General features: G+C 44.6%; 1 protein-coding gene across 1 annotated transcript in view; it reads left to right on the plus strand.

Moving 5' to 3' along the window:
* LOC140396251 (adiponectin receptor protein 2-like) overlaps positions 1–27863 on the plus strand; it is a 113079-nt gene that overhangs the window by 56033 nt on the left and 29183 nt on the right. Inside the window, 1 exon segment of the mRNA XM_072484601.1 lies at positions 21964–22077. Coding sequence (XP_072340702.1) covers positions 21964–22077 — 114 coding nt within the window.

Genomic DNA, 27863 nt, shown 5'->3' on the forward strand with positions numbered 1-27863 from the left:
GGACTGTCAGGGTTGTTAATATATATGTATAATATGTATAGGTCGTTGCTATAAATAATTGTATATTGGACTGTTAAATCATATTTTTGGAGAGTGTTTATCTGAGACAAGGCAGTTGCCATTTAGTTTTAGTTTTTGTTATATATTATTTATTCTTTGTTTATAAAACAGGTTATTGTTATTTATACTGTTATATTATTGTGTAAAGGATACACAATGTACTGTGATGGTTGACCAAAAATTTTCAATAAAATATTTTTAGAAAAAAAATCCTTCTTCAGGTTCTTCCGCATACCTCCTGTCTACCCTCACCATCTCCCCCACCAGCCTCTCCCTCTCCCCCCGCTCCCTCCACTCCTTGTGGGCCCTGATGGAGATCAGTTCTCCCCTCACCACCGCCTTCAGTGCCTCCCATACCATCCCCACTCGGACCTCCCCGTTGTAAGACATGTAACCTCTAACCGGCATCAATAATGCCTTCATGTTCAGAAGATGATTCATTTTGTACAAATTACTAATCCAAGCTGAGCTACTTTTTTTGTTTGATGAAATTGCTTAGGCTTGTTCTTCTTTGCCTCCTCATCAACACCTCCCTGGTGCTCTGATGTGGCGTCCCTAGCGTGCCACTGCTCCAGACCTAGAATACCTGACATGAAGTGTTGCCCTTTCTACCTCCCACGTGAATTCACCTGTGTACTCATCACAGTAGTCTACATCCCACCCCAGTCGGAAATGAAGAAAGCGCTTAACGAACTAACTACACTCCACCATCAACAACCAAGAAACAAATCACCCTGAAGCCCTGACAATTGTGGCTGGAGACTTCAACCAGGCCAACCTCAGGAAGGTTCTACCAAAACTCCATCAACGTACCTCCTCCATTCAGACTGGGCTTGTTTTCACTGGAGTTTAGAAGAATGAGGGAGGACTTGCTTGATTAAGAATATTAGATCCTGAATGGACTTAACAAGGTGGATGTGGGAAGGACATGTCCTCTTGTGGTTGAGTCCAGAACTAAGGAGCACTGCTTTAAATTTGGGCCACCCTTTTGAGGATTGGGATGAAGACGTGCTTTTTTTTTCTCTGTGGGGAAAGCTATGGAGGCAGGTCTACTCCTATTTCATATGTTCATACACTCCTGGCTTGTGCTTTATAGATTGTCTTTGGAAGGTCTGGTGGAATTAATCACTGTTGAATTTACAGCCTCTGCTCTGCACTTGTAGCCAAAGCATTTATGAGGCCAGTCCAATTAAAGGAGAGGTTGTTAGACTATCTCTTGATAGTGTTAGGAAAGCAGAGGGTAGCTTTAAAGGGTTTATATTTGTTTTGATAAACATTCACAATAGGGTGTGCTTGGAAGGGTAAAAGCTATAGTTTGATTCATGTTGGATGAAGGTGTTGTATATGTGAGGGTTAGTTAAGTTCCAAACTGTTTCTATTTTCTCAATAGAACATGCTGGTTTTGTAACTTGCGTGTGATAAAACAGTTTAAATTTATGTTAATTCTCCTTTGTACTGGTGCAATTTAAAGTTATTAACATCTGTTTTTGTGCAGCAACTGGCTTAAAATTTAACTTCAAAGTTAGAACTTTGCAGATGCAGAAGGAGAAACTTTCCTTGTGACTAATTAGTGTCAGGTTAGGGGCATTGCTCTCCATGCTGGCCTAAAACTGTGGCCAAATTTGGCATTGTATCTCCTCTGGATATGATGAACGCTGGGGTCAGGTTCTTTGCCATTTACCTGCCTGCATCAGAAGGACCATGGGCTATATTGAATTCTGTCTAGCTCCCTGTAGGTAGATCCTTAGAAACCATTTCCTTAAGTGAGTCAAACCAGTCCAGGGGATCACATAGTGACTGTTATGTTAAATGTTAACCCACTTGAGTATTTCATGATGCAATCTCCATACAATCCCATGCCACACTTCCTCTAAGGCTCGCTCAAGTCAGCATCCTTTGGATTTGCAAAAGCTTAGCCAAGACTGAATGAGAGATTTTGCAAGCAAGAGCACAAAGTAATCCTTGATGATCAAATGAACATTTTAAATGGTACCGTGGAGATTAAAGTGTACTGTGTAGAGCGAAGATCCAAGGATAGACATTTGGGACTTTGTCAGTGACTTGAGGGATTCTTTTTCCCCTTGGGATGGGGTGGGTTCAGAAGGAAATGAGGTTGAAAGAATGTAAGAGAATGATGGTGGTGACAAATAGAAGGAAGTGGTTAAATAGGCGTTGCTCGTGGAGACCAGTGTCGAAGAGAGGATAGCTGTGAATATGGGTCAGAACGTTTCTGCAATAAGTTTGGGTTTCTATTTGTAAACCTTCCCTTTCCTGGATTTTTATTACCAGTGGACCTAAATACCCCAAGGCTGCCTCTGATAGCTATTGGTTCCTCAATTTGACCCATTTGTCTTAACAAGAAACAACTTGCTCCAATAAAAATAATTTTGGGGGGGTAAATGTTTTTATTCAATTTTTACCATTTTATATAAAATTACAAAGCATACAAACAAAAACTCGTAACCATACACAAACCCCAAACAAATCTCCACCGCAACCCTCCAACCCGTGAAACAACAAAAACAAATAGAGAAATCCCCCACCCCCTCAACAGCTAACGGTGATCAATTCTCCAAAATACAATATAAAGAACCGCCATCTCTGGTTGAATCCTTTAATCAACCCCCTCACGGTGTATTTTACCTTCTCGAGGTGCAAATATTCCATCAAATCCCCCAGCCACGCCTAGGCACACAGTGGTGTGGACAACCTCTGGCTCAGTTGATGCGCCTGAGCATCACCAACGAGGCGAAGAGAAGGACACCCTCCCCCACACCCATCCGAAGCTCCGGCACATTGAAACCCCAAACACAGCCACCAGAGGGCAGGGCTCTAGCTTAATATTTATGATCGCCGACATGGTGTTGAAAAAGGACCCCCAGAAACCCACCAGTTTAGAACAGGACCAAAATGTGTGTGGTGTGCAGGTCCCCTCTACCAGCGCTTGCACCTATCCTCCTGCTCCCCCCCCCCCCCCCCCCCCCACCCCCCCCACCCCCCCCACCTCCCTCAAAAAAAACAACATCCTAGCATTCGTGCTCGAAATACTATTTTAGCTGGATAAAACTCAGTCTTGCACACGGCGACGTAGCATTCACCCTCTGTAGCCCCTCACTCCACACACCTTCTACCAGTATTGGCCCCAACATTTCCACCCATTTAGCTTTTACCCCTTCCACCAAACTCGACCCCTCCCCACCCCACAATCTGCTCATACATGCTGGAAGTACTGCCCTCTTCCGACCCCGAGCAAGAGAATCCTCTCTAATAAGGATGATAACTGCCACGGGAAATCTGAAAAAACCCTCAACAAAGCTCTGCATGTAGAGTTACCTAAATCTGTCTGAGCCCAACAGCCCAAGTTTCTCCTTCAGCTCCTCCAGGTTGGCAAACCGCCCTCCAAAAATAAATCCTCCACTCTCTCCCACCAAATGTGGCATCTAACCTTGCCAGCACAAATGGGAGCCAATCTTGAAGAAGCTGCACCCAACTTAAAATGCTGACAAAGTTGCCTCCGTACCTGGGTTTGCCAAGTACCTTGCCAGCACCAACAGAAGTGGCGGTTACCAATGCCCCAAACCTGTCCCCTTAGATGAGCCCGACTCCAACTGAACCCAGAGAGCCCCTGGTCTCCGCACCACCCCAAATACCTTCTCCGCATCACCCCCTCCATCGCCTCCCCATCCACATGTGCCTTAAACACTACGATCTCTCCCCTAATCACCACCTTCACTGCCTCCCACAAAACGAGGGGGAGCCATTTCCATTATTATTATATTCCACATATTTCCATTTAGCCCTCAATCCTCTCAAAACCCCAAATCTGATAGCAGCCCTCTGTCTAACCGCCACCCTTTATGATGCTCCCGACTGACCTCAAACATCAGGTCCACCCATGGGGCATGATCTGAAATGACCAGCACCAAGAACTCGGCCTTCTTCACCCCAACAAGAAGATTCCGACCCATAACAAAATAATCAGTCCTCGAATATATCTTGTGTACCGAAGAAAAACCAAAACGGGAACTCCTTCTCCCAGGATGCGTAAACTACCACGGAACTGCCCCTCCCGTCTTCTCCATAAATGGAGGCGATACCTTCATCCCAGCTGGGACCGGCGATTTTGGCCTAGAGCGATCCACCTTCGGGTCCGACGCACAATTTAAGCACCCCCCAAAATCAATTGGTGGGTATCCAAATCCGGCACTGTAGGTCAGCAACTGTTTCATAAATGGTACATCATCCCAATTTGGGGTGTACATATTCACTAGAACCACTAACTTCCCCTATCATCCCCACCCTCCACTCCTGCTGCCAGTCCCTACTTTCAAAGCTCAAGTAGAACACCTGGCTTACTCGGGCTTTCCAGAGTCCAGTCTGGTTCACCCAAAAATGACCACATCAAAGGTGCACAACCCCATCTCCCAAGCCTATACTCTCTTGTCCCAATCACGGCATCCTTGCCATGCTTCTCTTTCCCTCCAATTACCACATCAATCCCCCAGGTCTACCATCCCCATAACTCTAGCCCCTAGAAAAAAACAACCAACAACCTCCCAAGAAAAAGAAGAGCAAAAACATAACACCCAATAATGCAATATTTACAGCCATCCCTGTGGTGATATGCATCACTGTAAATACACAAGGGGTTAATGCAAAAACAAGACTAAATAAACACTAGAGGGACATAATGACACACAGACATTCAACCAATAGGTCAGTAAGATAGGACATGACCAATGGGCAGTCAAGACACACCCAGAGGTGATTACCACAAGGGGGCTTCCCATATAAAAGGACAGGGCACATGTGCTCTTTCTCTTTCCACAGGTGACACTCCGAGACGGGCAGATCAGAGCATCACACCCACCGCATGGATTAGAGCAGACTGGTTAGTTAGAGTGAGTTACTATAGCAAGATCAGCAGGAGAGTCAAACTCAAGTCGGAGAATTGTTAACTGTTCAATAAATGTGTTAAACCTACCTCCAAGTCTGAACCTTCCTTTGTCAAGAGTATACATCAATGAAGCAGCTTGTGCATGAAGAAGCATAACACAACAACCCCAACCCAGTTTTCAAAGTCCCACCAGCCATCCTCAAGCCAGTCCCAGGCCTGTCCTTGAAGGCCTCGGCCTGCTCCGGTGTGTCAAACCAGTGATCCTTCAAGTCCAGCATGACTCTCAGCATTGCTGGATATACCACCCCGGACCGCGCACCCTTATTGTACAGCACCACCTTCGCCTTATTGAAGGCCGTCTGCCGCTTCGCCAGTTCGGTACCATATGTCCTGTTCAATGCATTCCAATTGATGTTCTGACTATTGGCCCACTCCAGGACCCCCCACCTTCCTCTGGTAACTGTGAATCCAGACAATGGAGGCTTGTTCGACCGAGGCGTCTGCCACAGAGCCCGATTTCTGGAACAGACAACACTTCGTCCCCATCCACCAATCAAGAAAAATATTCAGTTGGCCTCGGGGCTCTCCACTCCCTCCGGCAAGCCTACCACACTGAGATTTGTGTGCCTCGACCTGTTCTCTGGATCCTTCATTTTGTCCTTCATGCCCTTATTCCTATTCGACATGAGCAGCATCTCAGCTTTCAAGAAGGCAAGCTGGTCCTCGTGCCTTGGCAAGGTCTCCTCCACGCCCTTCAGCATCTCCCCTTGCTCCTTCACAGCTTTGATTGTCTTGTCCGGCTCCTCTTTTATTGGGCTCAATGTCTCCTTAATGGTGGCTTTAAATGACTCCTTAATCTCCTCTTGTCGCTCAAATTGACCATCCATCTGCCTGCCAAATTTCTCCAACTCCTGCACCATCACCCCAGCCAGTGTTTCTAACATGATGGGTGTGGTCGCCTCTGCATTCTTTTCTCCTCCAGATTCCTATGTGGGCTTCAAGCTGGGGGTTTCTTTCCTGTGGCCTTTTTCAACTAGGCTTTTGACATTCCTTTCACCTTTCTGTTATCCATACCACTTTCCTGGGTTAGAACCCAAAATCCTGGGGGGAGACCTTTTGTGAGACTTCTTTTCACATGCCGTCACCGGAGATCTACTCCAATCACATTTTGAACAGTCATGAGTTCCTAACAGGAAATTATTGTAGAAATTTGCAGATTAACTGTTTATATTCAAGCTTATGTTCTCACACTTGGAATATTTCAACATGTTTTCGATGTAATCATCTTTTGTAAAACAGAATCTCTTCATTTAATTTTGGAGAAAGAATTATTGCACTCAAAAGGAAAAGTTTAGTTGAATAGTCAGAAAAATTTACTGCTGACAAAATATTGGGTGGTTTCAATGTATTTCTCACTAAGATCTTTATGAAATTTTCAACTACATTGCTTCATGTCATGGCTAAAGGTGAGAGCTCTCATCTTGGAATGTAAATGATCATTTAATATTATGAAAATATTGACAGTGTTATGCTCACCTTATTTACATTGCAGACTTGTTTTGTCAACAATTAAACAATTGTGCATGAACACCTCAAAATTGTTGAGCGGTCACAAAAGCACACGTACCATAATACGTCTGTTGCTCCCCCTCTTCCCCCCCCCCCCCCCGTATACCATCTCCTGGTATATCGCCGATAACTTGCCCTCTCCGACCCATACGCCCGAAATCACCCTATCTTGAATCCCCTGTGCCGGGAGTAGTGGGAATTCCCTCACCTGCCGCCTCCCAAACGCCCTCACTTGCATGTACCTGAAAGCGTTTCCCGGGGGTAGCCCAAATTTCTCCTCCAGCGCCCCTAAGCTCGCAAACGTCCCGTCAATGAACAGGTCCCCCATTCTTCTAATCCCTGCCCGATGCCAGCTCTGAAACCCCCCAGTCCATCCTTCCTGGGACAAACTGATGTTTGTCTCTGATCAGGGACCACACCGAGGCTCCCTGTGCCGTCTCCACTGCCCCCAGATCTTTAGCGTTGCCGCCACCACCGGGCTTGTGGTGTACCTTGTCGGAGAGAGCGGCAGCGGTGCCGTCACCAGTGCCCCCAGGCTCGTTCCTTTGCAGGACGCCATCTCCAACCTCTTCCACGCCGCCCCCTCTCCGTCCACCACCCACTTACAGATCATTGCCACGTTGGCTGCCCAATAGTAACCACCCAAATCCGGCAACGCCAACCCTCCTCTATCTCTGCTACGCTCTAGGAACCCCCTCCTTACCCTCGGCGTCTTGCTTGCCCACACATATCCCATAATGCTCCTGCTTACCCTTAAAGAAGGCCTTATTAAGCGCAATCGGGAGGCATTGAAATACAAAAAGAAACCTCGGGAGGACCACCATTTTAATCGACTGTACCCTGCCCGCCAGCGAGAGTGGCAACATGTCCCACCTTTTAAAATCCTCCTCCATCTGTTCCACCAGCCCCGTCAAATTAAGTTTGTGCAGAACCCCCCAGCTCCTAGCTAACTGAATCCCCAAGTATCGAAAGCTCCTTTCCTCCACCCTCAACGGTAGGTCGTCTATCCCTCTTCCCTGGTCCCCCGGATGTATCACAAAGAGCTCACTCTTTCCCACATTGAGCTTCTAGCCCGAAAGTCTCCAAACTCCCTTAGGATCTGCATTACCTCAACCATCCCCTCCACTGGATCCGCCACATACAGCAACAGGTCGTCTGCGTACAGTGACACTCTATGTTCCTCTCCCCCTCGAACCACCCCCTTCCATTTCCCCGACTCCCTTAACGCCATGGCCAACGGTTCAATTGCTAATGCAAACAGCAGAGAGGACAGGGGGCACCCCACTATCTCCGCTTCTCCCTCCACCGATAGCATCATTATCACATTTAGGAGCCTTCGCACATTAGTATTTAACTGCCTACCCTTTACGAATCCCGTCTGGTCCTCGTGAATCACCCCCGGGACACAGTCCTCAATCCTCGTAGCCAACATTTTTGCCAGCAACTTAGCATCTACGTTAAGGAGCGAGATCGGTCTATACGACCCACATTGAAGTGGGTCCTTATCGCGCTTCGAGATCAAAAAGATCGTCGCTTCCGACATTGTCGGGGGCAGGGTCCCCCCTTCCCTTCCTTCATTGAAGGTCCTTACCAGCAACGGGGCTAACAGGTCTACATACTTCCTATAAAACTCCACCAGGAACCCATCCGGCCCCGGGGCCTTCCCTGCCTGCATGCTCCCCAGTCCTTTAACCAGCTCCTCCACCCCAATTGGCGTCCCCAAACCAGCCACCTCCTCCTCCACCCTTGGGAACCTCAATTGGTCCAAGAATCGCCGCATCCCCTCTTTTCCCCCTGGGGGCTGGGACCTATACAGCTCCTCGTAAAAGGCCTTAAAAGCCTCATTCACTTTCCCCGCACTCCGCACTGTAGTTCCCCTGCCATCTTTGACTCCGCCTATTTCCCTCGCTGCCATCCTCTTACGGAGCTGATGTGCCAGCATCCGACTCGCCTTCTCCCCATATTCATATATCGCCCCCTGTGCCTTCCTCCACTGTGCCTCTGCCTTCCCTGTGGTCAACCGGTCGAACTCCGTCTGGAGACTTCGTCTCTCCCTGAGTAGTCCCTCATCAGGAGCCTCTGCATAGCTCCTGTCCACCCTTAAAATCTCCCCCACTAACCTCTCCCTTTCCCTGCCCTCTCTCTTCACCCTATGAGCCCTGATGGAGATTAACTCTCCCCTGACCACCGCCTTCAGCGCCTCCCATACTCCTCCCACCTGCACCTCCCCGTTGTCGTTCGCCTCCAGATACCTTTCGATACACTCCCGCACACTTCCTCGTATGCCAGCAGTCCCACATCCAACCTCCACAACGGGCGTTGGTCCCTCTCCTCCCCTAGCTCTAGCTCCACCCAATGCGGGGCATGGTCTGAAATGGTTATGGCCGAATACTCTGTTCCCTCCACTTTCGGGATCAATGCCCTGCCCAGAACAAAAAAATCTATCCGGGAGTGGGCCTTATGTACGTGGGAGAAAAACGAAAATTCTCTGGCCAAAGGCCTGGCAAATCTCCACGGATCTACTCCTTCCATCTGGTCCATAAACCCCCTAAGCACCTTGGCTGCAGCCGGCCTCTTCCCTGTCCTAGATCTGGAGCAATCTAATGCTGGGCCCAGCACAGTGTTAGAATCCCCACCCATTATCAAGCTCCCTACCTCCAGGTCTGGAATATTCCCCAACATCCGTTTCATGAATCCAGCATCGTCCCAGTTCAGGGCATATACATTCACCACTACCACCTCCGTCCCCTGCAACCTACCACTCACCACGTATCGGCCTCCCTTGTCCGCTACTATGTTCTTGGCCTCAAACGACACCCGCTTCCCCACCAGTATTGCCACCCCTCTATTCTTCGCATCCAGCCCCGAATGGAACACCTGTCCTCCCCATCCCTTCCTTAATCTGACCTGATGTGCCACCTTCAGATGTGTCTCCTGAAGCATGACCACGTCTGCCTTCAGTCCCTTTAAGTGCGCGAACATTCGGGGAACCCCCGTCCCGACCACCTCTTCCATTTTCAGTTCCCCCTCGGACAGTGCAGCAGCAACCCTAATGTCTCTCCCCCCCCCCCCCCCCCCCCGCTAGATCCGCATCTAGCTCATTTGCTCCCCCCATATTACTTCCGTGAGTCAGCTGACTTCTGCTGACCCCGGCTTCCCCCGCCTTCCCGTTGATCTCCCCCGTGTGGTGGTAGTCTCCTCCTCCTTACCTTCCTCCATACCCCCCCCCCCCCTTTTTGGCACGGGAAAGAGCCCGCGCATTCCTGAACCAGCCCCGCCCCCTGTGGCGCAGCTCCTGTTGCAGCCATTATCCCAGTTCCCTCATCCCCGAGTCTCACCTCCCTCCAGCACCGACGCCCACATTCCCCATCATCATCATCTCGTCTACAGAAAAGAAAAAATAAATTTTAGGAATTTTAACCAGAACTCTACCCACATCCCCATCCATCATCCCACCCATGAAGTATTCTTTACCCATATTTACAACCCCATATACAACCAACATCTCCCCCCACAACCACATCCCCTCAGTTCGAGTCCAGTTTTTCTGTCTGAATAAAGGTCCAAGCCTCTTCTGGCGTTTCAAAATAATGGTGTCGGTCCTGATAAGTGACCCGCAGTCGCGCAGGCTGCAGCATGCCGAACCTGACTCTTTTTTAATGCCGCACCGCCTTGGCCCGGTTGAAGCCAGCTTTCCTCCTTGCCACCTCCGCGCTCCAATCCTGGTAAACTCGGATCACCGCATTCTCTCCCATCTACTGCTCCGCACCTTCTTGGCCCATCTCAGCACACTTTCTTTGTCTGCAAAGCGATGGAACCTTGCCACTATCGCCCTTGGCGGCTCACCAGCCTTGGGTCTCCTCGGCAGGACCCGGTGAGCCCCTTCTAGCTCCAGGGGGTTCGGCGAGGCCTCCGCTCCCATCAGCGAATGGAGCATCGTACTCCCATATGCCCCGGCATCAGCTCCCTCCACTCCTTCGGGAACACCCAGAATCCGGAGGTTCTTCCTCCTCGACCTGTTCTCCAGGACCTCTATTCTCTCGGCCCACCTCCTGTACACCGCCTCGTGCGCCTCCATTTTTACCACCAGGCCCAGGATCTCGTCCTCGTTATCGTTTGTTTTATCTCTCGCCTCACGAAGCTCCACCTTCTGGGCCTCCTTCAGCCCCTCGATCGCCAACAGCATTGGCGCCAGCACCTCCTTTTTGAGCTCCTCCACACAGCGCTTAAGGAACTCTTGCTGGTCCAGCCCCCATGCTGCTCGATCTCCGCCCTCCGCCATCTTGCTTTTTCCCCCTCTTTTTTGCCGCTGCTCCAGAACCTCTTTTCTCGCCGATCCACTGCTGATCTCGGCCATATAACGTAAGGGGGGGACCTTACTGCACCTTCCCACACGGGATCAAATCAAAAAAGTTCTGTTGGGGCTCCTCTGGAGAGCCCGAAAGTCTGTTATCGCGGGAGCTGCCGAAACGTGCGGCTTAGCTCCGCATCGCCGCAACCGGAAGTCAATATTATGTATTTTAAATACTTATGAGCGACAGTATTGTAAAGAACTTCAAGTATATTTCACCTTTCAACAGGGCAGCCTCTTGTAAGGGGGACATAATGATATGATGCTGAAGAGTTGAGACTTTTTATTAAAATGTCTTTGTCAGAATTTTCATGCAGATGAAGAGGCTGCCTGTCTTTGCGAAAATGGTGGCAGAGGACTCGATCAGAAGTCCAGCTCCTGAATCAGGCATCTACCATTTACATTGGGGGAGGAATTTCTGGTTGGTTCCAAACATAGAAACATACAGTACAGAAGGAGGCCACCCGGCCCATTTGACCCTCTGCACTGACCCTCTGAAGGAGCATCCCACTCCCCCGTCCTATCCCGTAACCCCACCTGATCTTTTGGACACTTAAGGGACAATTTAGCATGGCCAGTCCACCTCACGTGTACATCTTTGGACTGGGAGGAATCCCACACTGAACATGCAAGCTCCACACACAGTCACCCAAGGCTGGAATTGAACCCGGTGTATGCATCCATCATTCATCGAGGCACTGCATATGTTAACGGGATGCTGCCTTAATCAGGTTTGATTTTGGCTAGTGGGATGTCCAAAGCATGACCTGCACATTTTGGATCTGTTAAGAAAAAGCCTAAAGCAATTGGACTCCTTTGGAGTGGGGGAGTATCCTTCTGGAGAAGTACAGTACACCTTTGAATATGGTCCTCTGGGAGAGGGTTGATGCCTCTTTGGAAGACACAAGTTGCACTTTGGGATTGTTAAAAGTCATGAATGTGGGTAAAAAGTGTACAAATTGATTTAAGTGCCTTAACAGTTTCAATATCCTGTCCTTTAAATATTAGGAAAAAACAGCAATGTTTCTTAAAAAAGAAGAGTACTGGTTACTTCACTGTCCATTGGCATAAACCTGACGGGTTCCATTACAGGCTTCATGCTATATGACTGATTTTGCAGCCTGTTATTATCGCAATGGGGTGCATGTCAGTTCACAATTTGACTGACAGCTGTAAGTGGTTACAAACTGTTTGAAGTGGGACTATGAATCCAAATGCTTGCTTTCATAAGGGATTAAAATTTAAATGTAGTAAATGGGTTTTTATTAATGTGTTTTTTTTTTTTTTTAAATTATGAATTCATCAGCAGACACTTGAGAACTTTATCCCTGCAGGAACATCTCAGGACCCATGATAAGATTAGATAATTTATTAGACTCTTCAAAGACTGATGAAACAAAAAATGTAGTTACATTGCTGGGTTTACTATAGACTACTTGAGTAGTTCGAAAGAGATAGAGGATGAATCTGTCGGCAAATTAAAAGAAATTTAAAACAAATCGAGCATTTGAGGTCGGGGACTGCAAGTGCCCAAATACAGACTGGGAAAAACACAGTAATGAGAAAGGCAGGTGAGTATATCCTAAAATGTGTACAGAGAACTTATTTAATCTGTATATTTCTAGCTCCAATGAGGAAGTAAACCGTGCTGGGTCAAGGAATGAAATAGCGCAAATGAAATAAGTTTCAGTTACAGAAAGGGACAAGAAAAATCAGTGGTGAAAATGCTCAACTGAAAGAAGCTAATCACAGAAATTTGAGAAGGACCTAGTGCATGTGGGCTGTAAACAACTTGTATTCATAATATACCCTTAATGCAATGACATTTCCAATGCCCTTCACACAAGTGTTATGCTGTAAGGTTGACATTGAGCCCCATAAGGTCATATGGGGAGTTGGTCAAAGCAGTAGGTTTTAAGGAGTATCTTGAAGGAAGAAAGAAAGGTTTAGGGAGGGAATTGCAGTGCTTAAGACCTCAGCATCTGCAAGTATGGCTCCTAATGGTGACACAATTAAAATTTGAGTTGTTGAGGCCAGAATTAGATAAACTTTGTATTTGCGGATGAAGGAGATTATAGAAATAGTGAGGGGTGAGGCTATAAAAGGATTTGAAGATGAGGATGAAAATTGTTGCCTGACTAGGAGCTAATGTAGGTCAATGAGTGCAGTGAGATAGGTGACTGGGACTTGGTGTGAGGTTGGATTTGGGCAGCAGAGATTTTGATGGCTGCAACATTATGGAGGGGTTGAGGATGTGAAGCCATCCAGGAATGTGTGGGAATAGTCAAGTCTAGAGGTAAAAACAGCATGAATGAACATTTCAGCATGGGACAAATGGTAGCCGATGTTGCTAAGGTGAGTGATGACAACATACGTGGTTAGAAGCTCGGCTCTGGGTCAAATTTGACACTACAGTTTTGAACAGATCGCGGTTTAATCGCGGACGGTTGTTCGGGAGATGGATGGAGTTGACAGCTACAAAACCGAATGCGACCTGAAGGTTCTTTCCTAATAATACTCAATTGCTGGAAGGAAAAAAAGATTTGCATCTACACGGTGCTTCTCTCCACCTCCAACTTCGCAAAGTGCGGCACAGCCAATAAAGCACTCCTGAGGGACAGCCACCACTGCAATGCATGAAACCAAGCAGGCAACCTGCACTAATTTGGTGGGTTATGGGGGAAAAAGCTAGTTGTGGTAGTAAATTGGTAGCTCTTTCAAAACGGCTGGCACAAGCACAATAGGCCAGATTGCCTCCTTCTGTGTTGTAAGATTCTATGATCCAGGCTAATCCAGTACAGTATTCATTGCTGATGTTTTGTAGGCTAATCTTTAAACTAAAGCCACTCCAGTCTGTTATGATAGTTGAGGTAGATGTTAAAACTTTCTTTTCAGTCTCCCCAACTAGCACCATCAAAAATAGGTTAATTAGTCGCTTAACATCCCACAAAAGCATAGAGTTATGTCCAAAATGGCTGCCAGATTTGCCACACAGTAATGACAACTCTTTGACGAAAGGTCGTTGACTGAAAATGCTAACTGTTTCTCTCTCCAAAAATGCTTTCGGATCTGCTGAGTATTTCTGCCATTTTTCCTTTTTACTTTTTTCAGCATTAGTATTTTTGCTTTTGCACTATAGGGTTGGTTCCTGGCACTCAGCAGCATTACAAATTGGATAAAATGTTCAGGATACATCATCATCATTGAGTTCTGTGATTTTGCTCATCAGAAATAAAATAATTACTTCCAATAACTGTTTATGATGGACTCTTGTACCATTCATTTTAGCTTCACAACAAATCTGGTTTATCTCCATCAAAATCATAAAAACTGAATTCTCAAGGAAGCCATAATACATGTTACTTGTTAACTCTGAAAATAATTCTATAGCAGCAGAAATAAGTTGCTGCAATTCAAACTTGTTCTGGAAGGGTTCGCTTTTGTAGTAATTAATAGTCTCGTTTCCATCACTAAATCGGTGGCACAGTGGTTAGCACTCCTGCCGCACGCACCAGGGACCTGGGTTCGATACAGACTTTGGGTGGCTGTCTATGTGGCGTTTGCATGGTCTCTTTCTCTTCTCTCTTTCCCCCCCCCCCCCCCCCCCCCAATCTGCATTAGTTTCCTCTGGTTTTCTCCCACAGTCCAAAGATGTGCAGGTTAGGTGGATTGGCCATGCTAAATTGCCCGCAAGTGTCCCAACAGTTAGTGGGGTTATGGGGTGGGCTTAGGTGGGGTGTACTTTTCGAGGGTTTGTGCTGACTTGATATGTCGAATGGCCTCCTTTTGCACTGTAGTGATTCTATGAAATAAATTTGGGTCTTGAACGTCTTTCCAGAATATCAACCCTTCTGTCTACAGCAAAATTCATGGGAGGTACTGAAATACTGTGACCTAGAGTGTTATATTTCATCTGACTGACTCATTGAAATATGGTGTACATGCCATAAGTTATGAAATATACCACCTTTGCTTTGAATGAAATCCTGCTGAACAGTATTATTATTCCCACCCTGTATTATTATGTGCTACTTAAGTGTGACAGAGACAGCAAAGCATGCTTAGTGTTTTGAGGTTGGTTAATAATTGTGTTGGTGAGGGAGCATTTATTTAACAAAACTGAGTCCTTATTCAGCTGATCCTCCAATATGTGTGGGAACAGATTTACAGTAAAGACAAAGTATCCAGGTTTGATAGACAACTATCAATTGGGGAGACTGTAGTACCATCATTGTATCAGGTTTGGTCTGAACAAGAGCAGAATTTCCAAGACGTGTGCATGTGAGTAAAGGCGTCTCTCAATGGATTGTGAAGAGGGACTACTCAGTGAATTTGTATGGAGTGGGGAAGAGGTTTGGGGAGTGGAGAAGAGGTTTGGGAAGAGGGGCATGTGATGTGTGTGGTGAAGGAGAGGGACTGACTGTGTGTGGGGGAGGTGGGCTTCACTGATTCTTCTGCCACCAGGGAATATTGAGAGCATGGTTGAAACTTCTATGAGTACTCAAAATAACATTTTTGCAAACTACTTTAAAAACTCATTCTCATGCTTATATGGTGTATTATTTGTTGATCTGTAATACGGGAACTTGTATACTGAATGTTATTATGCTGCTTTTTCTGCTCTCAATTTTGCTAGCCTTTGGGGCCAAGTTCATTTTTGTGCCTTAAAATGGGAAACATTGAAAAATAGTTTAATAAACAGTGGCTTAGAGGAAACATTGGTTGCAGGGTACCATTTATGCAAATAAGGAATTTGACCTGCAAAGAGTGAGGTGTACTTTTTTAGTTGAAAATTCCTTCAAAATGATATGATTAGTAATTCGCATTTTTATTGTTTTAAAAGTTACCGTTTTTCACCTTCTTTCAACATTGCTTTCTTTGCATATTTTTCCCTCGTATTTGTGGCTTGACATAAGCATTGAGGTAGCCATAAACAAATCTCTTGTTTCTTGAACACATTGCAATGAGGGTTCACTAAGTTAATTTCTGTGATTAGTGAATTGCCCACCTGGGCTGTTTGAGTGGCCTGTCCGACAGTTCCTAGAATTTAAAAGGATGTGAGAGGATCACATTGGTTTTTTTTCTTTTATAAAGAGTGTCCCAATTATTTTTTTCCAATTTAAGGGGCAATTTAGCAGCCCAATCCACCTACCCTGCACATCCTTGGGTTGTGGGGGTGAGACCCATGCAGACACTGGGAGAATGTGCAAACTCCACACGGACAGTGTCTCGGGGCCTGGATCGAACCCGAGTCCTCGGTGCCGTGAGAGGTGATCTCATTGTAACAATTTTGCAGTTGACAGCGCAGATGCAAGGACTCTACCTGAGGAGTCAAGAATTAAGGGGTCACAGACTCTGTCCTAAATGGCTGATGCCTTATTCTGAGATAAGACTGAGACTTTTTTTCAATGATGTTTGTACCTCGGGGAACTGTGAATGCTCAGTTGTTACGTATGTTCAAGACGGAAATTGATAGTATCCAAAATCTAAGGTGCAGGGATAGTGTGGGAAGGTGGGCTGGGCTAGAGGATCAACCAAGTTGGAAACATAGAATGAATTACAGCACCATAGCAGGTCATTCGGCCCATTGTGGCTGTACTGGCTGAAAAAGGCATACTGAGCCGCATCCCACCGTTCACCTCTTAGTCCATATCACTGTATATTATGGCTTTTTAAGTGCATATTTAACGGTTTTATAAATGCAATGTGGTTTCTGCTTCTACCACTCTTATTAGGCAATAAGTTCTAGACCCCCACCACTGTCTAGGTGAAAAAGCTACTCCTCAACTTGCCTCTAATTCTTCTACCATTACTTTAAATCTGTGCACAATGGTTATTAACCTGTTTGCTAATAGAAGGGAGGGGCAAAGGAAATACCTGGTTTGAATCATTAATATGCTTTATCTCACCGATTTATCCCATCTGGTGGGGCGGGATGGAGAATCCCGCCCAACGTATTTACTTTTGTGGGCAGAATAGAAGTGCTGATTTTTTTTTTTGAATGGTGGGACATTTCTCCACGTTCTGAGAGATTGGGTGTCCTCATCGGAAATTCTCAATTCAGCTAAACTGATTTGATCATAAATATTACTCTAAAATTGCTCTTCTGTGGGATAAATCCGATTTTATGATTCAAACATGTAAAAATTAAAATTGAATCCTCATGCATCAGTCACAAAGTAAGTGCACAGGCACAGCAGGCAGTAAAAAAGGCAAATGGTATGTTGGCCTTCATAGCGAGAGGATTTGAGTATAGGAATAGCGATGTTTTACTGCAATTGTATAGGGCATTGGTGAGGCCACACCTGGAGTATTGTGTGCAGTTTTGGTGTCCTTATCTGAGGGAGTGCAGTGAAGGTTTATCAGGCTGATTCTTGGGATGGCGGGACTGTCATATGAGGAAAGACTAAATCGGTTAAGATTATATTCATTGGAGTTTAGAAGAAATGAGAGGAGATTTTATAGGAACTTAGAAAATTCTAACAGGGTTAGACAGGGTAGATTCAGAAAGAATGGTCCCAATGGTGAGGGAGTCCAGAACTAGGGGTCATAGTTTGAGGATAAGGGGTAAATATTTTAGGGCTGGGGTGAGGAGAAATATCACTACCCAGAGAGTGGTGAATCTGTGAAATTGGCTACCACAAAGCAGTGGAGGCCAAAACATTGTTATTTTAAGAAGGAATTTAGATATAGCTCTTGGGGCTAAAGGGATCAAGGGATATGAGGGAAGGCAGGATCAGGGTATTGAACTTGATGATCAGCCATGGTCATAATGAATGGCGGAGCAGTCTCGAAGAGCCAAATGACGACCTCCTGCTTCTATTATCAGAAATATTTTCTTGAGTTTGTTTAAAAAGTAGAGGCAAAATTGAATGGGGTGCCTCATCTCTATACTGCAAACACAACTATTTCTAATTTACACACGCAACCTGGATTCAGAAATTCAATAATTCAATACAAAATAATTGAAATTGTAAACCAAATTAGAGGGGCAATGAAAGGGGCACTGGAATTGGAAGAGGCAGCAATTACCATACAGGTTGTGCAGAATATATACCCAATCCCTAAACCAAACAATACAAACAAGAAGCAGGAGTAGGCCATTCAGCCCCTTGAGCCTACTCTGCCATTTAAGAAGATCACAGCTGATCTGACAATGACCTCATCCCGTCTACACCCAATAACCTAACACCCCCTTTCTTACCAAGAATCTATTCACCTGTGCCTCAAAAATATTCAAAGACTCTACTTCCACCGCCTTTTCAGGAAGAGAATTCCAAAGACACAACCCACAGAGAAAATTTTACTTCATCTCTGATTTAAATGGGAGATCCCTTATTTTTAAACAGTGACCCCTAGTTCTGGATTCTTCCACAAGAGGGAACATCCTCTCCACATCCATCCTTTCAAGACCCCTCGGGATGATCTTGTATGTTTCATTCAGGTTGCCTCTTGCTCTTCTTAACTCCAGCGGATAGAAGCCTAGCCTGTCCAACCTTTCCTCATAAGACAACCTGCCCATTTCAGATATTAATCTGGTAAACCTTCTCTGAACTGCTTCCAATGCATTTACATCCTCCCTTAAGTAAGGTGACCAATACTCCAGATGTGGTCTCACTAGTGCCCTGTATTACTGAAACATAACTTTTGTATTCTGTTTCCCTCACAATAAATTATAACATTCAATTAGCTTTCCTAATTACTTGCTGTACCTGAATATTCGCCTTTTGCGATTGATAGATCCCTTTGGATCTCTCACTATTAAAATCATATGCTTTTTAAATTCTGAAACCAAAGAGAAAATGCTGGAAAATCTCAGCAGGTCTGGCAGCATCTGTAGGGAGAAATAAGAGCTAACGTTTCGAGTCCAGATGACCCTCTGTACTCCACTGAAGTTAACCTAGATTGCGTGTTCTGAATAGAGTTTGAAATCATGAATCTTAGAATGGTTACAGCACAGTTTTATGATCATAGCTGATGTTCTGACTGGGCAAGTCGGATCCCAGAATGGAAACTAGCTTGATAGACCTTCGCTTTTTGTATTTCTTTTCAAACTGTGAAAGGTATTTACTGAACCCATTCATCAGAGTCTACTGCTGACTTTTAACAAAAAGACAAAACATTTATGAAACAAGAAACCGTGTTACACTAGACGACAACAAATGTTGGAAAGATTTCAACACAGGCACCATGGAAAAATTATTCAAACTCACACTATCCCTTTTACCCCAACCATCTCCTTACAGCCCAACACTGCAGCGAAGAGGTACCAGTATTTCCATACCAGGGGTAGAGCTGATTCAGCAACAGTGATTTATTTTCCAGTAGACTTCTGAACATTCGCTAGGATTCCTTCCACATTTGATATCTGCCTTGAAGATCCAGAAAATTCACTATTACTTTTAACTTAAGAGCAATATATATCCCTAGAATTCCTACAGTGCAGAAGGAGGCCATTCAGCTTATCAAATCTGCACCAACCCTCCGAAAGGGCACTCTACCTGGGCGCACTCCTGCACGTTTTTGGACTGGGGGAACAAACCGGAGTGCCTGGAGGAAACCCATGCAGACACTGGGAGAACATGCAAACTCCACACAGTCACCCAAGGCTGGAATCAAACCCGGGTCCCTGGTACTGTGGCAGCAGTGCTAACCACCATGCCATCCTTTATGTTCCTTGAACTCATTTCTTCAGCATCCTGCCATCAGTTTCAGCTAGGGACATTCTTGAACCTTTTCTGTATTCACTCCCAGGTATATTCATACCAACCAAAACTAAAACAGCTTTTTTTGCGCCTCCCTGTTTGTGGGTCTTTTCTCTGATTTTCCCCCCCCAGCCAGTTTTTTCCACTTTGTGTTTAACTATCCTAAACGACTAACCCCTTAGTAACCCATCTGTTCACTTCCAAGAAAACCTCAGTCAAACATGAACATAAAGAAACCAGGCCCCAGAGCTGCTGGCTGCAGCTCACAAAACACTAAAGCTGAAACCAAACCCAGGTTTCATCTTTCTCAACACAAAGAAGAAAAATATTAATTAAACTTCTATACCTTGTTCCTAACACCCATAAATACAACTATACCGTAAAACTATATCTAATTCCCATCAACAGAAGGAGACATTTTGGCCCGCTATGTTTGCGTGTTCTCTGGAAGAGCAACTCGCCTCTCTTCCTTCGCCCCCAAATAGCTCTGCAGATCTTTTTGTGTCAGCAGATAATTCATTTTCTTTTGAATGCCTCAATTAACTCTGTCTCCTGAGTCGGGAAAGAGTACTAGCAATTGAGGCAAATTAATTGTGGAAGGCTCGTTTACAGGAGCATCTCCATCAGTTTCTGTCAACCACTCTTTCTCTCCCCTCTCTCGCTTTCTCTCTTTTCTTCCCCCCCCCCCCCCCTCTCTCTCTCTCTCTCTCTTTCTCCCCCCCCCCCCCCCCCCCCCCCCCTCCCTCAACCCCTGGCCTTTATTTAAAGGAAGGAAGATTGAGCATTCATTTGGAAATGATTGGAAGAAATATTGACATTATAAGAATTGTAAGGGGCCTGGATTATTGAATGGTTGAGTCTGGATACCGCTACCATGTTTCGACCTGTCAAGCTGTTGAAGAAAAATGAACCGAAAAACTCCTTTGGTGGTTTCACAACTGCATGCAAGGTCAGACAATTCAACCTTGCCAAAATGGTTTTGCAGGAAGAAAAACAAACTGATATTTGGCATAGATTCACCAGGTTGTTGATGCAAACTTGGTCTTTGGAAAAAATTGACAGCATTATTTTTAGATTTATTTTGCATGTGACAATACTGTATCTTACATGGGAATGTTTAGTGCTGACACTGGATGCTAATATTTAGAGGGGGTGTGCAGAAGTGTGGCTGTCAGGTGATTGTCGGATTGTGCATGACTGTGATGTTTCTACTGTTGATCTCATCTTGATTGTAAATTATATTCAATAGCTTTCTGATGTGTTCTCTACCCATACTATCGCTGTGTGAACGATGTGAATGGTTCAAGAATGAGTAACCTCTGGTTCCTAGAGTGTATTTTAATTAATATGGCTAATTTCACAATTGCCCAAGATCAGAAAAAAAAATTATAGCAGCAAACTGCAATCTAGTTTTGGTTCTGCATTGTGCTGAATTAATTGTGTAGTTTTACAACATTGCACAATACATTCTGCAGGTGTTACATGCCATTACAGAGACACTGGAAGTGAGGCTGGATGGATAGGTTGTTTGCTAGTGACTTGTTGGCATTATTGTGAAATGCAATTCTAATTTCTTAACAATGCATCAGTTCATTCTAATGCATTTGGTTAACCTCAAATAACTTGCTATATTTCTGCTGCATGTCTGATTCTCTGATTCAGAAATTGTCCAACATATTTGACTAACTGTTCACATTGCTATCTGTTAGATGATCTGACTTATGCTTACTCCAAATAAACAAAAGCACTTGGTCCAGCTATTTCCGTTGCGAGAAAACCATCCTTGGTTCAGAGTATTGTGCAAATTGGTCTTTCCTAGGTTCAGAGCTCACTGATTTTGAATGATTTGACCAAGAAGCACACCTCCAACAATGGGTACAGTGAGGAATCCAATGCAAGTCCGTTAGTGCATTGTGCAAACAGCATTCTAAGCAAGGTGCCCAGGTCAAGCAGAACATTCCAAGCAATGTGCCCTGGTGAAGCAGTGTGCTGTTTTATCCTGGCAGAAACTGACCACTTTGGTGCAATTATTTTAAATCTAGATTTGAAAGTACATGCAGTACCTATAACTTTTTTTTTTACAAGCTCACTATTAATAATTAATGCTATTTGATACTTTTCACTTTTTGTAAGCACTGTCATGCATATTTGACCTTGCATTGCTGTGAATGTGAGTCCATGGTTAGGACAAATGGTCTTGGTGAAAAGCAGTTGAAGTAGAAGTTCTGAATGTAAAGAGATTTTGAAGGATTGGGGGAATCCTGATTCACCTAATGGGCTAAACTATGCAGGAGTAGGGTTTAACAAACTACTTGCTGCTAAGAGCTAACTGGACACTAGCATTTTGGTAGTATTTTTGAAAGTATGCTGTTATCTTTCAGAATAACATGGAATCTGAAGAAAGTGAAACTGTTGAAGAAGAGGGTTTCATGAGCATTGCTCCACTTCTACAAGCCCATCATGCCATGGAAAAGATGGAAGAGTTTGTTCACAAGGTAAATTAATCTAAAGGCATGTCAATTATTCTGTCATGCTGAAATAATTCTCAATTGAGAATTATTACTTTCATGAAATGTTTGTGTTGGCTCTTTATAAACCTTTTTTGCCCTTGGATGTCATTGGTATTGTCAGAAAAGATTTCTGTTACGTTATATTCTTGTGTACTCTTAACTATAAATTTGTGCAATAAAGTAAAATATTTATGTATCTAATTTTACTTTGTAATAAGTTTTAACAAAAAGTTCATTTTGAAGATAATAGATGAAAGAAAATTTCATGTATTTCCAAGACTTGCCTATGACTTGATTTTGGGAAAGCAGCCTGGGGCTGAGGTTGAGGAAAAATGGTGGAGAGATATAATTAGGTATCATTAGAACACAAGCCATCTAGACCATGCATGTGAATAGCGTTGACAAAGAAACTGTAAAGATTAGACCAGATCCATGCAGAACCCCAGAGGTGACATTTTCAGGGTAGATAGAGAAGTAATTGCTGGAGATGTGATAACTCTGATAAGGAGGAAGGGAATGCTGCAAGAATAGTTCCATTGAGCCGGAGAGCTAAGGAGACATTTGGGAGGAGGATACGATTGTGAACTCTATGGAACACTAGAAAGGTGGAGAAGAACCAGGACAGCAGATCACCAAAGCGTGTTTTCTGTGATGTTTGGCTGTTTTGGTGTAATGAAGGTCAGAATTGGGCTGGCCTGAGAGATGCGCACAGATAGAAGTACTAATCTGTTTGAAGACTTTGGAGAGGAAATTTAGTTAAGAATGCGGCAGTTGCTGGAGAAGGGTTAAGAGTGTGATACTAACAATTGTTTTGAAGGAGAGACCAAAAGTGCCTGAAAAGAGTAATCATTAACCACATCCACTTAGCATAGGGGCCAAGATGGGAAGTTGAGTGGAGAAGGGATTGAGGGAGCAGGGGATGTTTAATGTGAACAAAATGAACTTGTAATGTTGGGGGAGGTAGTGGGATATGGGTAAGAAGCTAAACAAGACGAGAATATTTATCTGTGTGCAAACCTGGCGGTGGTTGGGATTTGGGAAGGGGAGGAAATGATAGTCAGAAGTACAAATGGTCTTTAATCCAGAGTCTGCTTGAAAGGGGAAGTTGACCAGGTAGCTGTGGTCAAAGTTATCTCGTGGGGTGAAACTGCTGGGAAATCATTCTATTTGGCAGGGCGGGGCCAGGGGCTTCCTTGACCGTTTGTGAGCTGTTTGTTGAGGTGGATGGTGAAAAACCGCATGACCAGATATTTTTAGATGTGTATATTTGGCTGTTTCAACTTCTGTTCCTCTTAATTTGACTAGGTTTTACACAGCTGTTCAACTCTGTTCCATATGTATACTAACCAATCAAATTTTTCCTGAATCTAATTTAACTGGAGAAAAATTTCAACCCATCTCAAACTTTTTTCAGCTCAGTCTCTTCCAAAATACTTGTCAAGATGCACATGCACAACCATTTGATCCTAAATTCAGGTGGTTGCATTTTATTCCCACTGTACCAAAGGAAAGATGATCTGGGATAGGCAGAGAAAGAAGGAGCAGCTACTTCAAATTTGGTCTGTAGTCCTGTGAGACACGCGTGGGGATCCAGAGGGTAGCATTGGAGGAGCCTCAGCCCTTGCACATCCAACTGGTACGAGGTTCTTGTAGCCTGTGTGGATATGAGCAGGAATTGCAAGGAGGATGAGTAAACTGACTATATCACTTTGGTAAAGGAGGCTAATCAAGTTGGGAGAAGGAATATAGTAGTGCTTGGGGACAGTATAATTAGGGGATAGATGGTGTTCTGTGTACATAAGAAATATGCTCTGATGATGGATTATGAGCAGCTAGGGGCTAAATTAAAGAACAGAACCTCCAAGGTAATCTCTGAATGACTAACTGAGCCATGATACAGAGTTGAGTTGAATGCATGGCTCAAAGATTGCTCTGGGTGAATTAGATTTCAGTCATATTCCTGTGCCATCAGTCATGACACCTGTACTGGGGATAAGCGGGAGCTGTTCTGTTGGGATGGATTTCACTTGAACTGTACTGGCGAATCATAGCTCGAGCTGCAGATAGGGTTTTAAATTAAATGGTTGGGGCAGGGTTCAGTTGAGGGAAACAAAGAGAAAAGGCTATGCGATAACGCAGGGTAGCAATATGGGTAATAGTAACCAGGAAGTGAAGAGCATGCAATCATTTGAATGCACCAGCAAATGTGGTCAGAGCAGGGGAAAGGGTAAAAAGGCACATTTAAAGGTTGTGTATCTGAATCCATGCAGCATTTGTGACATGATAGATGAGTTGATGGCACCAATAGAAATAAATGGGTACAATCTGACAGCCATTAGAGATGTGGTTGCAAGGTGATCCAAGTATGGGAACTAAATATTTAGGAATCCTTGACATTTTGAAAAGATAGGAAGAAAGGAAAAGGTAGCTTAATTCTGTTAATAAAAACTGAAATCAGTACAGTTCAAGAAATGACCTTGACTTGGAAGACAAGATGGCAAATTGTTTGGGTGCTGATAAAAGATAGCAAGGGAAAGAAGTCCCTGGTAGAAATGCTCTGTAGGCTCCCTAACAGTATCTATATTGTAGACAGATTATATTGAGAAATAATGGAGGCTTTTAAGAAATTTACTGCAATAATCGTGGGTAACTTTAATCTTCCTCTAGATTGGACAGCTCAAATTTGCAAAAGTAACCTTGTGGGTGAGTTCATAAGAGTATATTTAGGCTAGTTTCTTAAAATAATACATTCTGGAACCAACCAAAGAACAGGAAATTTAGACCTAGTAATGTATAATGATGCATGTTGAATCAATGATCTCCGAGTAAAGAATTCTGTTGGAAAGTGTGGTCATAACAGAGAATTTATCATTTAGTTTGAGGGTGAGAAACTTGGGTCTAAAACAAGTGTCTTAAACTTAAAGGCAATTACAAGGATATGAAGACTGAGTTGGCTAAAGTGGACTGCGGGTGAGTTAAACAGTGACAGACATTTCATTTTCAAAAAAGGTACATACCATTGAGAAATAAATACTTTGAGAAGGATGCACCATCTGTGGCTAACTCAGGAAGCTGAGGATGGTAGGGAGTGGGCCTAGGTGGGGTGCACAATCAGAGGGTCGGTGCAGACTTTATGGGCTGAATGGTGGTGATTCTATGAAATGGATCATTTTTAGGTTGGCAAGCTGAAACTAATGGAATGCCATGGGAGCATTGCTGCGGCCTCAACTATTTACATTCTATATCAATTATTTGCATGAGACGACCAAATGTATGGTGGCTAAATTTGCCAATGACACCAAGATAGATCGGAAAGTAAGTTGTCAAGAGGAGGTAAGGAATCTACAAAAGGATGTACATAGGTTGTGGAAATTAAATAATGGAATACAATGTGGGAAAATGTGACCTTGTCTAATTTGTCAAGAAGAATACAAAAACCGTATACTATTTAAATAGAGGGATTGCAGAGCCTGGTGGTACAGAGAGATTTGAGTCTCCTGGTACATTAATCACAAAAGTTTATATGCAAGTACAGCAAGTTATTAGGAAGGCAAATGGAAGGTTTTTATTGTAAGGGGATTGGAATATAAAAGTAGGGAGGTTTTACTGCAACTGTACAGGACATTGAGGAGACCATAATCTAGAATACCATGTGTAATTTTGGATTTAAATTCATTAGAAGCAGCTCGGAGAAGGTTTACTCAATTCATTCCTAGGGTGAAGAGCTGATGAGCCTTTGTTTGGGTGGGTGAGGGTGAGGTCAGTGGGGAGCGGCCTTCTCAGAACGGAGAGGTGAGGGGATGGGGGTCAGCAGGAGGAGCCTGGCAGGTAATGCTGGTGAACGGAAGTGAGGTGGGGGAGAAGGCCGAGAGAAGTGGTGGGGGGCGAGGGGTTGGTGTGGAGGAGGATGATGAGGCAAGGTTGGAGAAGAAATATGGTCAAGGGAGGAGAAAGGGGGCATCTTGGATGGGCCAGGTACAGGGTGAAATTAACAGGGGTAGAGCTGAAAGGTGAGGATGGCGGACGGTCGAGGGAAATTGAGGCGTAAGCCCCCAATACGGTTGATAACATGGAACATTCGAGGGCTCAATGGACCGGTGAAGAGATCTCTGGTCTTTGCATACCTAAGGAGTTTAAAAGCTGAGGTGGTCTTTCTGCAAGAGGGACACCTCCACGTGAAGGACCAGGTTAGGCTGAGGCAGGGATGGGTGGGTCAAGTTTTCCACTTGGGGTTTGATTCAAAGTCGCGCGGGGGGGGGGGGGGCGCACTTTTGATGAGTAAGAAACCAAGGTTTGTGAGTACGAAGGAAGTAAGGGACCCGGGTGGGAGATATGTGATGGTGAGTGGGGTATTAGAAGGGACGCTGGTGGTATTGGTGAATGTGTATGCACCAAATTGAGACCATGTAGGTTTTATAATAATCTTGATTAGTGCCACAAGTAGGCTTACATTAACACTGCAATGAAGTTACTGTGAAAATCCCCTTGGTGCCTGTTCGGGTACCCTGAGGAATTCAATGTCCAATTCACCTAACCAGCACGTCTTTTGGGACTTGTGGGAGGAAACCGGACACCCAGAGGAAAACCACGGGGCGAACATGCAGACTCCACACAGACAGTGACAAGTCGGGAATCGAACCCAGGTCCCTGGTGCTGTGAAGCAGCAGTGAACCGTGCCACCCATACTAGGACCCGAAAAGACAGTAGAATCAGCAAAAGCCTAGAGAGGAAGACGGCACCTGAGTCGGCCACACCCGAGTAACTCGTCCGTAGACTCCCAGAGCTTGTCCACCATCTACAAGGAACAGAACAGGAGTGTGATAGAATACCCTTGCCTGGCTGAACACCACTCCAACCACACTCTAGGACAAAACCGCGTGCTTGGTTGGCACCCCTCCCACCACCTTCAACATTTACTCCCTCCATAATAGATGCACAATCCCTCTCCAAACCCCACAGCATCCTGACTCATTCCTTTAGTGTTGCTGTGTCAAAATCCTGACACTCCCGAACAGAACTGTGGGTGTACCTGCACCATATGCACTGCAGCGATTCAAGAAGGCAGCTCACCACCTATTTTAAGTGGATTTTGGGATGGATAATAAATGCTGCCCTAGCCAGTGATGCCCACACCCATGAAGGAAAGAAAGAGGAAAGTTTGAGCCCATACTTGGTGAAGTTTAGAGGAATGAGAGGTGATCTTAAAGAAACATGTAAGATTATAGCAGGTATTGACAGGATTGGTGAGGATGTTCTTACCAGGGTTACCCACTTAATATTGAGATGAGGAACAATGTCTTCTCTCACATCGTGAACTTTTGCAATTCTGTACCCCAGAGAGCTGTGGATGCTGAAGCATTGAATACATATAAGGCTGAGATAGACAGATTTTTGAGATATAGGGAACAGGATGGAAAGTCGAATTGAGGCCAAGATCAGTTCCACTATGATCTTATTGAATGACAGAGCATGAACAGAAGGCAGAATAGCCTCTACTGTCTATTATTTCTTATTATTCAGTGTTAACAAAGGTCAAATTAAATTGCATCACCAATTGAGTTTCCTGAATCTGCATTTCCATGAACAAGCTTCTTTTGTGAGTGGTCACCATGACTATTCACTGTGATAATTAGAATCTGATTGCATCTTTTAATAAAATCCCTAATCTCTAATGAAGTAGCAATCTGTGTGTAAACTGTTCCTATAGTCCAATAGTTTATTTCTGTTTACAAATGAACTTGTGCATATGATCAATCATTTGTGTAGGCTAG

The sequence above is a fragment of the Scyliorhinus torazame genome, chromosome 19, assembly GCF_047496885.1.
Source record: "Scyliorhinus torazame isolate Kashiwa2021f chromosome 19, sScyTor2.1, whole genome shotgun sequence".
Classification (NCBI taxonomy): Eukaryota; Metazoa; Chordata; class Chondrichthyes; order Carcharhiniformes; family Scyliorhinidae; genus Scyliorhinus; species Scyliorhinus torazame.